Here is a 14,125-nt window from a genome sequence, read left to right on the forward strand (position 1 = left end):
AATGTAAACAAAGTAGCTTTATCATCATTACATAATCTTTATGTGAGAGTGTTACACAGTATGTGTGTGTGTTTTGCTGGTCACACACAGACACTCGCTCAAGTCTTCCCCTTTACATTGTGTCACTAACGGCGGTGATCCGTGCTGAAGAGATCATGGCACGTTGACGTCATCATGGCGATCAGAGCGATAAACTCTTCGAAGTCGATCTCCAGGTCTCCGTTCTGGTCCAGGTCTGCAAACAGCTCATCCAGAGTCTCTTTCTCTTGGATATTCTTAAGAGACAAGAACAGTCAACTGTGAAGAGTAATCTGTGTCTGATTAGAACTTGTGTCAGGTTTTTGAGTTAACAATGTCCTATAGGCCCATACATGCTTATAACAAGTAATAAAGCATTCACCTGCAGGCTTTAATAAGGTGTAATAATCTAATAATCATAGAATACTCATTTTTTAATTCCTACAGAAGGCTAAAAAACGATTCCTCTTTTTCTAATTGGATGTAGGCCAGTGGTATAACKCCATGATGACACACTCCAGCTGAATTTAAATGATAGAGGGTGTTGTCATATGTAGTAATATACTCAGAGGACAGACATAGGAGCTGTCCCAAATGGCATCCTATTCCCTATTATAGTGCACTACACTTGTCCAGGGCCTGTACGACTCTGGTCAAAAGTAGTGCACTATATAGGGAATACACTCTTAGAAAAAAGGTTATTCGGCTGTCCCCATATGAGAACCCTTTTTGGTTCCAGTTAGAAAGAACCCTTTTGGCTTCCATGTAGAACCCTCAGTGGAAAGGGTTCTACATGGAACCCAAAAGGGTCATTTATACCCTGGAACCAAAAAGGGTTCTTCAAAGGGCTATCCTAGGTGACAGTCAAATAATTATTTTAGGTTCTAGCACCTTTTTTCYTAAGAGGGTAGGGATCCATTTGGGATACAACCAGAGAGTGCCTCACAATTATGAAGTGACTCATCTCGTTATTGATAAGATCTTTGAGCTCTGCCTTCTTCAGCTTGCACTTGTGGCCCGAGTATTTATGGAACACATGGATGATGGCGATCATGGCACTCTCTAGCTCTGACATGCTCTGCTCAGTTCTCTGTCAGGAACACAGAACCATATAATTACATATAGAACATTCCAGGCACAGAACAGACACAGCAAGCATAAATCACCTTTCAAATCTATGTTTAAAAGGCCCAGTGCAGTCAAAAATGTGATTTTTCTGTGTTTTATACAGTACAAAACATTAGGAACACCTTCCTAATATTGAGTTGCACCCCCTTGTGCTCTCAGAACAGCCTCAATTCGTCAGGGCATGGACTCTACAAAGTGTCGAAAGCATTCCCCATGTTGACTCCAATGCTTCCCGCAGTTGTGTCAAGTTGCCTGCATATCCTTTGGGTGGTTGACCATTCTTGATACGGGAAACTGTTGAGCGTGAAAAACCCAACCGCGTTGCAGTTCTTGACACACTCAAACCGGTGTGCTTGGCACCTACTACCATACCCCGTTCAAAGGCACTTAAATCTTTTGCCTTGCCCGTTCACCCTCAAATGGCACATATGCACAATCCATGTATCAATTGTCTCAAGGCTTAAAAATCCTTCTTTAACCTATCTCAACCCCATAATCTACAGTGATTGAAGTGAACACTAAGAGGTTGAAATAAAAAAGTGAAATTGTGAAAATGATGACAATGCACTTTTAGTGTAAGAGCTGTTTGAAAAGACTGCCTGAAATTTCTACCTGTTTTGGTGGGATGGAGTTTTGGCCTGCCTGGTGACATTAGTTAATAGACCAATAAGAAGGAGCGTTCCAAACCTCTCTGCCAATAACAGCTAGTTTTCAGTTTTCCACTCCCAACTCAGACCACTCCCAGACAGTCCTAGCTAAATTTTTGCTTGAGATTTGCTCTTTGCTATTTTTCATTATTTTTGACCATTTCATTGAAAACAATCACAGTAAGGAACTTAGTTGTTACCCAGAAATTATTTGATATTGAGATMAAAATTGCTGCATTGGACCTTTAAATGACTTTGTATGTTCAGAGTTTTGGTTGATATAATTACTGTAGGCTACCCATATACACAAATATATATRTATATTTCAATATTATTTAAGTAAATTGGAATTAAATAGAAAGTATTTGAATTACCACTTTTTTTTACTAGTTTCTTAGATACTCCCTATAAGATTAGTAACATCGCCGGTCTTATGAGGCATATTTAGAACTGTATTGTATTATAGCCTATGATTTCATTGTACGTTCTTTCATATTGCTCATCGCTCCTTAGCTAAACTCAATGCTCTAATAGGTCTACATTGTGTTTGCCTTATCGTCTTATAAATGGAAAAAAAGCTAATTCAGATCAACTGACCATAGATTGACAAGATGTAAAATACAAAATTACATTTATAACTACAGAAAGACACTTGAGGCGTGGGACAATACAACACCAAAATTATTTTCCTCAACTAACTACACAAACATTTCCACACAAATGCAACAATTACTGGTCAATTATTTGCTTTATTATATTACCTGCATTTGAAGACAGAACCCAACCGTCTTTCGCTGTATTGTGAGGCTTGGTAGGCTAATGACAAACTGATGCTCTAAACCTGAGACACTCCTTGATTGCGTCCCAAATGATATCATATTCCCTTTATAGTGCACTTTTTTGACCTAGGTCCATAGGGCTCTGGTCAAAAGTGGTGCACTATATACAGTTCCTTCAGAATGTATTCACAGCCCTTGACTTTTTCCACTTTTTTTGTGTTACAGCCTGAATTTAAAATTGATTACATTGAGATTTTGTGTCACAGGCCTACACACAATACTCCATAATGTCAAAGTGGAATTATGTTTTTAGACATTTTTTWAAATGAATTACAAATGAAAAGCTGAAATGTCTTGAGTCAATAAGTATTCAACCCCTTTGTTATGGCAAGCCTAAATAAGTTCAGGAGTATACATTTGCTTAACTTATTCTGTGTGCAATAATAATGTTTAACTTTATTTTTGAATGACTAGTTCATCTCTGTAACCCACACATACAATTACATGTAAGGTCCCTCAGTCGAGCAGTGAATTTCAAATACAGATTCAACCACAAAGACCAGGGAAGTCGTCCAATGCCTCGCAAAGAAGGGGACCTATTGGTATATTTAAAAAAAAAATAAGACATTGAATATCCTTTTGAGCATGGTGAAATCATTAATTACACTTTGGATGGTGTATCAATACACCCAGTCACTACAAAGATACAGGCATCCTTCCTAACTCAGTTGCCAGAGAGGAAGGAAACCGCTCAGGGATTTCACCAGTAGGCCAATGGAGTCTTTAAAGCAGTTACAGAGTTTAATGGCTGTGATAGGAGAAAACTGAAGATGGATCAACAACATTGTAGTTACTCCACAATATTAACCTAATTGACAGATTGAAAAGGAGGAAGCCTGTGCAGAATAATACATATTTGAAAACCTGCATCCAGTTTTGCAATACTGCAAAAAATGTGGCAAAGCAATGACCTTTTTGTCCTGAATACAAAGTGTTATGTTCGGGGCAAATCCAAAACATATTACTGAGTACAACGCTCCATATTTTCAAGCATAGTGGTGGCTGCATCATGTTATGGGTATGCTTGTAATCGTTAAGGCCAGGGGACTTTTTCAGGATAAAAAAGAAATGGGGTAGAGCTAAGCACAGGCATAATCCTAGAGGAAAACCTGATTCTGACTGCTTTTCACCAGACACTGGGAGATTAATTCACCTTTCAGCAGGACAATAACCTAAAACACAAGGCCAGATCTACACCGGAGTTGCTTACCAAGAAGACAGTGAATGTTCATGAGTGGCAGAGTTTCAGTTTTGACTTAAATCTACTTGAAAATCTATGGCAAGACCTGAAAATTGTTGTCTAGCAATGATCAACAACCAAATTGACAGAGCTTGAAGAATTTTAAAAGAATAATGAGAAAATTGTAACGTTCTTCGYCGGGCGAAAGAGAGGACCAAAATGCAGCGTGATGATTATCCATTTTAATAGAATACTTAAACAACRAACAAAACAATAAACCGACAAAATGAACGAAGACGAAACAGTCCCGTAACATGAACACAAACACAAGAACACAGTAACAGGAACATTCACCCACAACCCACAAAGACAAAACAGGCTAMCTAAATATGGCTCCCAATCAGACACAACTACTAACACCTGCCTCTGATTGAGAACCATATCAGGCCAAACACATAGAAACAGACAAACTAGACATACAACATAGAATGCCCACTCATATCACACCCTGACCAAACAAAACATAGAAACACACAACGCAAACTATGGTCAGGGCATGACAGTACCCCCCCCCCCAAGGTGCGGACTCCGGCCGCGAAACCTAAACCTATAGGGGAGGGTCTGGGTGGGCATCTGTCCGCAGTGGTGGCTCTGGCACGGGACGTGGACCCCACTCCACCATAGTCATTACCCGCTTCAGTGGCCTCTTTCGAGCGGCGACCCTGGCCGCCGACCTTGGACTGTGAACCCTAATAAAGGGCCCCACTGGACTGAGGGGCGCCTCCGGACTGAGGGGCGCCTCCGGACTGAGGGGCGGCTCCGGACAGACGGGTGGCTCTGGACAGACGGGCGGCTCCGGACAGACGGGCGGCTCAGGCGCCTCTGGACAGACGGGCGGCACAGGCGCCTCTGGACAGACGGGCGGCACAGGCGCCTCTGGACAGACGGCGGCTCAGGACAGCGGGCGGCTCAGGACAGACGGGCGGATCAGGCGGCTCAGGACAGACGGGCGGCTCAGGCGGCTCAGACAGAGGCGGCTCAGGCGGCTCAGGACAGACGGGCGGCTCAGGCGGCTCAGGACAGGAGGGCGGCTCAGGCGGCTCAGGACAGAGGGCGGCTCAGGCGGCTCAGGACAGGAGGGCGGCTCAGGCGCGCAGGACAGAGAGGGCGGCTCAGGCGGCTCAGGACAGAGGAGGGCGGCTCAGGCGGCTCAGGACAGGAAGGCGGCTCAGGACAGGAGGGGCGGCTTCAGGCGGCTGGACAGGAGGGCGGCTCAGACGGCGCTGGACAGGAGGGCGGCTCAGACGGCGCTGGACAGGAGGGCGGCTCAGGCGGCGCTGAACAGGAGGGCGGCTCAGGCGGCGCTGGACAGGAGGGCGGCTCAGGCCTGCCGAGGCACACTGTAGGCCTGGTGCGTGGTGCCAGAACTGGTGGTACAGGGCTGGGGACACGCACCTCAGGGCGAGTGCGGGGAGGAGGAACAGGGCATACTGGACCCTGGAGGTGCACTGTAGGCCTGGTGCGTGATGCCGGAACTGGTGGTACCGGGCTGGGAACACACACCTCTGGAGGCGCACTGTAGRTCTCGTGCGTGGTGCTGGAACTGGAGGCCTGGTACGTGGAGGAGACACCGGATAGACCGGACCGTGGAGGCGCACTGCAGGTCTCGAGCACCGAGCCTGCCCAACCCTACCTGGCTGAATGCTCCCTGTAGCCATGCCAGTGCGGCGAGGTGGAATAGGCCGCACTGGGCTGTGCTGGCGAACCGGGGACACCATGCGTAGGGCTGGTGCCATGTACCCCGGCCCGAGGAGACGCACTGGAGACCAGATGCGTAGAGCCGGCTTCATGGCACCTGGCTCGATGCCCACTCTAGCCCGGCCGAAACGAGGCGCTGCTATGTACCGCACCGGGCTATGCACACGTACTGGAGACACCGTGCGTATCTCCACATAACACGGTGCCTGCCTGGACCATCTCTCCACGGTAAGCACGGGGAGTTGGCTCAGGTCTCCTACCTGACTTAGCTCCACTCCCCATGTGACCCCCCAATACATTTTTGGGGCTGCCTCTCGGGCTTCCTAGCCAGCCGTGTTCCTTCGTAACGCCGGTTCCCTTTTCCTACTGCCTCCGTTCTCCTGGCTGCCTCCACCTKATCCCATGGAAGGCGATCCCTTCCAGACAGAATCTCCTCCCATGTGTAACATCCCTTGCCGTCTAGAATGTCCTCCCATGTCCATTCCTCTCGATATTTCGGCCGCTGCTGCTGCTGCTGCCCGTTACCACGCTGCTTGGTCCTTTGGTGGTGGGTGATTCTGTAACGTTCTTCGTCGGGCGAAAGAGAGGAGGACCAAAATGCAGCGTGATGATTATCCATTTGAATAGAATACTTAAACAACGAACAAAACAATAAACCGACAAAATGAACGAAGACGAAACAGTCCCGTAACGTGAACACAGTAACAGGAACAATCACCCACAACCCACAAAGACAAAACAGGCTACCTAAATATGGCTCCCAATCAGAGACAACGACTAACACCTGCCTCTGATTGAGAACCATATCAGGCCAAACACATAGAAACAGACAAACTAGACATACAACACAGAATGCCCACTCATATCACACCCTGACCAAACAAAACATAGAAACATACAACGCAAACTATGGTCAGGGCATGACACAAATGTTGCACAATCCAGGTGTGGAAAGCTCTTAGAGACTTACCTAAAAATACTCACAGCTGTAATCGCTGCCAAAGGTATGTTAATTTTTCAAAAATGTTTTACAACTGTTATGATTTTTCTTCCAATTTAACATTACACAGTATTTGGTGTAGATCGTTGACAATTATTTTTTACAATGAAATCAATTTTAATCGAACTTTGTAACAAAACAAAATGTGGAAGAAGTCATGGGGTGTGAATATTTTTTCTGAAGGCACTGTAGGGAATAAGTCATTGTGCAGTGGCTGTGTTTTTCAGCCCTGTCTCTCAGTGCTCTGAACAGCTAAACTGTATTGATCAATCCCATGAAAGCTCCTATCAGTCAGCCAGACAGTGGTTATATCCCAAACGACACCCCATTCTCTTTATAGTGCACTACTTTTATGGCCTTTGGTCATATAGGCCCTGGTCAAAAGTATTGCACTGTAAAGGGAATAGCTTGCTATTCTCCATGCAGGCCTGCTACAGTAATGATTGATGTATGCAGTATGATAATGGATGCTTCTGGTGGTAATAGAGGCAATAGGGCACCACTAAAGCCATTTCCTCTTCAATTGCGTCACTTACTGGGATTCTCTTACTGTTGTGTTCATATCAAATGACAAATGCACATAGGATTAGATTTGTTTAGGTCACATCTGCCTTGGATTGAGTATATATAATTGATGTGCCGATGGGAAGAAGAATAGGCTTTTATTCAACACTTTAAATGCTGTGTTGCATAGCTGTCTTCTCCGTTCACCTTTCTATGTAAAGAGAAATGTATTGAGGGATGTAGAATCGTTTTTAATTGAAAATAATTCATAGGCATACTTAATAGGACGTAGGGTCTAGTTCTAGAACTGGTGCAGTTCAAGTAGTCACATTGTAGCTAAACCAACGTAGCACGTGTAGACATATTGCAGCAAGATCATACAACTTTACACACTAGTAGGCAGGCTACAGTACTGCATTATTCTAACCTCCGCCCACGTCGGCTGCGATGGAAAAGCCTTCGCGAGCTCAGTGGAAAATCACCTCCGTCCGCCCTTCCGATACGCAAAAACATCCGCACCGACGTAATCAAACAAGAACAGGAAACTACGTTCCTGGAGTAGGGAAATTATATCCCGAGATTGAATTGTCGCCCGTAGCCTATTTGTTTTATTGTAGCCGACTGTAGACTAGCACACGGCATTACGCCCATTCAGAAACATCCTTAGCCTGGATTGACACAGGAAACATTAAGCAGATTGGATCGTGACAGGTCAGCTTTGAAGGGCGCTAGACGAGAAAATACCCTAATACGAATCAGCCAGAACATTTCCCGGTAAGAGTAAAATAAATTACAATGTTTTTATGTAAGGTAGCGTTCACTGTTGAAAGCTTGTTTATATAAACATGTTAACTTCGTTTCTAGGTCCATGTTGCTCAAATAGCCTACTCAAGTGGCGAGTGGGTTATGTTTTTTCTCTACTGTAATCAACTACAAAGGCGTGAAATATGCGCACGTAGAGTACCCTATATTCTGGATGGATTGATCGCAATATTTGAATTTAAATGATTAAGCATTTATATGCCTGGTCGTGCTTGCTTTCCTGTTCTGTGTCACTGTTCTCTGTGTCAATGGGACACACACTTTTCACGCCACTTCGATAAAAAGTGATTTATTTACATAGCAGGTTAGGAAAGCATTTCCCCTAACCCTTTTCCTAACCTTAACAGCAGTCTCCTAACCTGCTACGTCAATTCTCCTAACCTGCTACGAAAAAGTAACTTCTGTATCGAAGTGACATGAAAATATTGTTTCCCCTGTGTCAGTTGCCTATTCTTGATGGTGAACTCTTGTCATATTTGAAGAAGACTCTAATCAGTTTAACTCTTACAGAATTACAATATGATATTTTAATGTTAATATTTTGTCTTAAAACATTATGTGTTTGCAGTACCATAACCAGAGTAAAACACCTGTCCAATGGGGCAACCACACAGCTGACTCAACTTGCCCAAATTCCATAAGTGCCATACTTTTCACTTTGACAAGAAGGAGCAAACAGAAATATCAGTTTTAGGCTACTGGACTTATTTGCATGTGGATAGAGAGTGCATGGTTTTATAAAACAGGCTATTGAATGGGGGTCATTCTTTTTCTTTGCTCTCACTTACGTAGAGATGTCCTAGTTTCATTATTACAGAGGCTATAATTAGACATGCACTCAGAGGCAGGCCACATACATTCATGAACTATCAATATCAGAGCAGACCTCCCCAGGTAATCCAGTTAATTGCTTCTTTACAACCTCTACAGAGTTTGTCTTTGACATCTTCAAGATCCTTTCCCCATTGAGAGAAGCTATGGCCTACAAGGCTGTGGCTAATCATTGTCACTTTTATCTGGAGGGTCACAAGGACATTTTGTAACCCCTTAGATCAGCCACTCACAGCACAATTTGCTGGAGGAAACAAATCACTATCTCTGACCCCATATCGAAGGTACTATTTAAGGCCCTGCTAGCCTACACAGGTATTAAAGGTGTTGGCCATCTCTCTCTGTCTCTCTCTATCTCTCAGGTCAGGTGTCAAGTATGGCTGATCTGCTGAAGCTGCTGCTGCGTGTGGCAGAGAAGGCGGCCAACGTGGCCCGTGTGTGCAGGAAAGAAGCCCCTCTCTTCCAGCTGCTGGTCCAGGAGAAGACTGGAGTGGATAAGAACAAGAAGTTTGTCCAGGACTTCAAGACGCTGGCTGATGTTGTGATCCAAGAGATGATCCGCCATGATGTTGGAGCTCAGGTACAGGAACCAAAACACTTCTCATGTTATCATGATGAGGATTTTTTCATGTTTGAAATATTTCCAGGCAAGCCTCTGGGGGATTTGTGGCATATCCCTCTCTAGTATAATCAAATGTTTTTGGCAATCTTAACCCTCTACTCGTTTTACCTTAGTTTCCTGAAATGATTGACCATATACAAGGAGAGGAGTCTAACAAGTTTGAGAATGGACTAGGTTAGTAATAACACCCACAGTTCAGTAACACTTATTACTATGTAACAATATGTTAATACAATGCAGGTACATGACTAATAACAGTGTTATAACATGGGTATAAGAGCAACATATACAATGCAACATGTACTTTTTAATAACACTAGACCTGTTGACGACCTGTTGACTGTGTGTGCATTCATGCATGCGTCCCAGGGGAGAGTGTGATAGTCACAGTGTGTGGGACGGAGAAGGAGACCGCAGCCCTGCTGGCCACAGTGCTGGATGGGGACCAGACGGCGGCGACTCTCCTGGCGCGTGCCATCCACCAGGACGCTAAGCTCACACTCACTGACACGGGGACAGACGACCTCCACATACCCCTCAGCCCCTCTGACCTGGGCATCTGGATCGACCCCATCGGTAACACCTGGCCTAGAGTCACTATTTAAAAACAAGATTTGTTGTATCTCCGTAGACATACATGAATGGAAATTATGGATAATGTTTAGCACTGAGCAGATCCACTTGTATTGTATGGTGTAATTACTACGCCAACACCATGGGGGAGATTTTTCCTTGTCCTTTAACACTGTTATAAGCATGGCATTGTATGTACGTTGTTCCTATCGGTTTGGTTGTCGTTCAGATGCCACCAGCCAATACATTGAAGGTCGTGAGGAGGTGGCGGTGGAGGGGCATCTCTGTCCGTCAGGTCTGCAGTGTGCCCTGGTCCTGATCGGGGTTTACCTCCGCGCTACTGGGGAACCCGTCATGGGGGTCATCAACCAGCCCTTCAACCACAAAGACCCAACAGGGTGAGACTCTAGAACAGGGGTCTCCAACAGGTAGATCACAAGTTACCAGTAGCTCGCAGCCCACCTATGAGTAACTCGCCAATCAATTCTAAAAGTACATGCATCCTTCCATCGCAATGTCATAAACATAAAGCTCCCTGCTACTATCAAATCAAAGCCACATTGACGTTATCCCAACTGTGGTTAGCCACTATTGGCTTAAAAAGCCAAACGTAACACAATACCTGCAAATTCATTTCCAGCAATATGGCCCTGTCTGTCTGTATGGTATGTGCATTTGTCAATCACTCCATATGTAGCCAGTTAGCAAAGCTAATGATAACCGTTTTGTGGGTAGACAGAAATACTTTCCCCAAAAATCATCTCAATTAAATGTTAACTGCAAAGTAGGCTTACCTACAGAACTATTGTTATTTTTTATACCCCTTTTTCTCCCCAATTTCATGATATCCAATTGGTAGTTACAGTCTTGTCCCATCGCTGCAACTCCCGTACGGACTCGGGAGAGGCTAAGGTCGAGAGCCATGCGTCCTCCGAAACACAACCCTGCCAAGCCGCACTGCTTCTTGACACACTGTTTGCTTAACCCYGAAGCCAGCCGCACCAATGTGTCGGAGGAAACACTGTACAACTGGCGACCGTGTCAGCGAGCATGTGCCCGGCCTACCTGACAGAGCTATAAATGATAATTGTTTGTATCAATTGGGTGGCCATTGTTTTGGAAACTCCGCCATGACAGTAGGCTTAACAGCAGAAACATTGCTACATTGACACATTCCTCTTTTGCTAGATGTGCAATTAAAGGGGAATTACACTAAAATCTAAATGTATTCCTTTTTTAAATCTTCCAGAAATGGTGTTCTGATGTGATTTAAGCATTGATATGGACATCCATTTTCGTTGATGCTCTATGAATAATTGTAATATTGAGAGTCTAAAAACGTTTTTTAAAATCCCAAACCAGGAACAATAAAACAGAGAGAACTGAATTTAATTTCATGGGGCCTGTCATGCCGAATACTGTTTATCAACCATTATTTTATTAGGTACAGTAACCAGGGATGAGTTGAATGGTAGAGAAGAGAAGAATGTGCCTATTTGAAAGCATAAAAAAAAAAAAATGTAGCTCACAACAGGTTACATTTTTTTTAAAGTAGCTCTCATGCTAGAAAAGGTTGGAGATCCCTGCTATAGAACCAGAACAGCAATCAGTTCTGACACCAGGGGCCTCATTTATAAATGCTGCGTATGTACAAAATATACCCCAAAACGTGCATTCGCCAGTTTTAACGCAAAAGTAGGTATTTATATAAATGTTACTTGATGTGAGAATGTGCTTAATTTCCTGCAAACTTTAGACTGAGTGCACACAATTTTTGGTGGTTGAACTATTGTATTGCAAGCAGGCAAATGGGGGATATGATGACTAGCTTATTCATAAAACCCCAACAACTGGAAAATATAACAATATTCAATCATTTGTCGTTAATGAGAATAGCGAAGATCTATTTATTTTATTTTTGCAATCTAAAAAATATATAGTAATAGGAATCTATTTCCTGATCATTTCAGAATAAATTCCTGACCTTTTCTGACTGTGATGGTTTCAAATTCCCAAAGAAGCCTATTCAACAAATTAGGATACAATTCGTCCCGTCTCTCATTTAATCTGACCTAATTCACAGTAGTAAATAAGGTATTTCAAATATTTTGCTCCATATGATCCGATCCGGAGCGCGGTTAAAATGAAAACATAACAGTAGAATTGACAGTTCACCTTGTAATTTCAAATGTTTGAAGTGGGCATCGACAATGTTTCAGAATTCGCGGGAAGCGCATCATATTTAGGTCAGGGGGAAAAGTAATTGCAAAACATTGTTAAATAAAATGTTCTGCAAACTCCACAACAATTTGTCCGTTTATTTTATTTCAGACATAGTCACTCCTTTCCTTTGCTACATCAAAATCACTGGGGGGGAAATGTAGCATCACCTCTGAGAACAGTTGATCTAATTTGCCATGGCTCTATCTTTTAGAAACTGCTGTGGCCTAATTTCAAAAGCTCCAAATCAAAACAGAAAATAAGGGGGTTATTGTCACCATAAAAGCTAAATGATGTGCTTTTCCCAGGCGGAATTATAATGCTTGTTCACGATGCGCACAGTTTACGACAAGTCTGATTTATAATGGGAAATATGTGCAAGTATGGCATGCGGCAAGTTTATAAATCTCAATATGTTTTGACTTAGTCTTTTCAGAAATGTTGCGCGCAGATATTTAGTGTGAAATTTACTAAATTGTTATGAGGCCCCTGGGTTATGGTCAATGCTATTTCAGTTCAATTAATTCAAATAACTCATTGTTACCAATTAAATTATTGGAACGTTTTTATTTTCAATGACGATTTTCAATCCACTTACTGAATTGAATTATAATTAAACCAGTCTGACACAGAAATAACATACTCAATAATGCTCAGTTCTCACCAACAAAGCTGCCTTTGTCAATAACATGTTTGATGTGATGTACATATTTGTTGCAGCTGGAAGGGGAAGCATTTCTGGGGTGTGTCGTGTGGGAGCGTCAAAGCCTGCTCGGTGCTCAGACCTAAAGACAGACCTGCAGAGACGACAGCAGCAGGAGGACCAGGGCTCTCAGTGGTGATGAGCTCCAGTGAGAAGCAGGCAGTGAAAGAGGCTTTGGCCCCTCTGTGCGGGCCTGACAGGCTGATGTACGCGTCAGGGGCCGGATACAAGATCCTGTGTGTGATCCTGGGCCTGGCTGACGTCTACGTCCTCTCAGAGGGCAGCACCTTCAAGTGGGACTCCTGCGGCCCCCATGCCCTGCTCCGTGCACTGGGTGGGGGGATGGTGGACCTTAAAGAGTGCCTCCACTCCTCTGGCTCCAGCCACTGTCAGGGGGGGCACCAGGACCAGGGGGAACTGACCTACCACCAACCCCACACAGAGAGCACTGGGGCAGACCACTGGGCCAACCAGGGGGGACTGGTGGCCTATCTCAACTGTCAAATTCTCCATAGGGTTATTGGGGAACTGAAGGGCAAGTTTTAAAGGAAGAGTAGTTGATGATGGTGGGCACAAGTATCATTGCTTATAGGGTCGTGCTGCTTAATATTCTATTTTTGGAGGGTCAGTGGTGTTTTTCTATCGACTATGCTGTCCAAGTTACTTTTAACAGCTATATATTTGCAAATGTAAATGAAGGAATATAAACATATTAAACTAACTACAGTAGTTGGTATGTTTAAAGGTGTTTTGTAAACAATTAAGCTATACCTAAATGGAAGGTCTCTTTACAGTTACTGGTTCTCTCATTGTCAAGAAGTGTGTTGGTGGCAAATCAAACTTCAGGGAAGACCTGAGTGCTGTTTAAGTATCCCACTTATATTCCAAAGCAAGATAATCAGAATTGAAAGATACAGGTAAGAATGGGAACAGGCACGGTTCATGAAACAGTAGCACACACTGCACAGATGAAACATGCTTTTTGTCTATCATACCGAAATATGGCTAATGGAAATAACACTCGTTAAGGATCACTGCTGGTCCTACCAGAGAATCTCTTGATGACTTAGTTGAAATTGTGAAGTAGTGGGACAGGGAGGCGTTTAGTAAATATCCCAAGTGTCTCCCTTTTGACAGAAGCACTAATGGTGTGTGAGGCGATAGCGGAGAAGACTCAAATAAGCTGGCTTCTGGGAATCTGCAGCGGCCCAGAAAAGGCCTTTTATGGAAGAGAGGTGTGTTCTACACTGTTTCCATAGCGCTAGCTGTATGACTTAGGA

The 14,125-nt window shown here is 43.9% G+C and overlaps 2 protein-coding genes across 2 annotated transcripts; one reads left to right on the forward strand and one right to left on the reverse strand.

Moving 5' to 3' along the window:
* Window positions 1-99: 99 nt before the first annotated feature.
* Window positions 100-7,588, reverse strand: LOC139027893 (protein S100-B-like). The gene is made up of 3 exons (XM_070444018.1): window positions 7,502-7,588; window positions 965-1,108; window positions 100-275 (listed from the first exon to the last, which is right to left on the reverse strand). Exons 2-3 carry the CDS (start codon window positions 1,091-1,093, stop codon window positions 126-128), a joined length of 279 nt encoding a protein of 92 aa, XP_070300119.1. The 5' UTR covers window positions 1,094-1,108; window positions 7,502-7,588; the 3' UTR covers window positions 100-125.
* On the forward strand, window positions 7,582-13,574 carry inpp1 (inositol polyphosphate-1-phosphatase). The gene is made up of 6 exons (XM_023989002.2): window positions 7,582-7,848; window positions 9,090-9,307; window positions 9,463-9,523; window positions 9,719-9,925; window positions 10,152-10,320; window positions 12,863-13,574. Exons 2-6 carry the CDS (start codon window positions 9,104-9,106, stop codon window positions 13,389-13,391), a joined length of 1,170 nt encoding a protein of 389 aa, XP_023844770.1. The 5' UTR covers window positions 7,582-7,848; window positions 9,090-9,103; the 3' UTR covers window positions 13,392-13,574.
* Window positions 13,575-14,125: the final 551 nt, after the last annotated feature.

This window comes from Salvelinus sp. IW2-2015, linkage group LG1, assembly GCF_002910315.2.
Source record: "Salvelinus sp. IW2-2015 linkage group LG1, ASM291031v2, whole genome shotgun sequence".
In the NCBI taxonomy this organism is placed as follows: domain Eukaryota; kingdom Metazoa; phylum Chordata; class Actinopteri; order Salmoniformes; family Salmonidae; genus Salvelinus; species Salvelinus sp. IW2-2015.

Excerpts from the sequence above, each read along its gene's own strand:
- LOC139027893 (XM_070444018.1), bottom strand. The coding sequence starts at position 1,093 with ATGTCAGAGCTAGAGAGTGCCATGATCGCCATCATCCATGTGTTCCAT. Across the intron at positions 276-964 it reads AGATGAGTCACTTCATAATT|AATATCCAAGAGAAAGAGAC; the intron begins GTGAGGCACTCT and ends TTGTCTCTTAAG.
- inpp1 (XM_023989002.2), top strand. The coding sequence starts at position 9,104 with ATGGCTGATCTGCTGAAGCTGCTGCTGCGTGTGGCAGAGAAGGCGGCC. Across the intron at positions 9,926-10,151 it reads CATCTGGATCGACCCCATCG|ATGCCACCAGCCAATACATT; the intron begins GTAACACCTGGC and ends GTTGTCGTTCAG. Across the intron at positions 10,321-12,862 it reads AACCACAAAGACCCAACAGG|CTGGAAGGGGAAGCATTTCT; the intron begins GTGAGACTCTAG and ends TATTTGTTGCAG.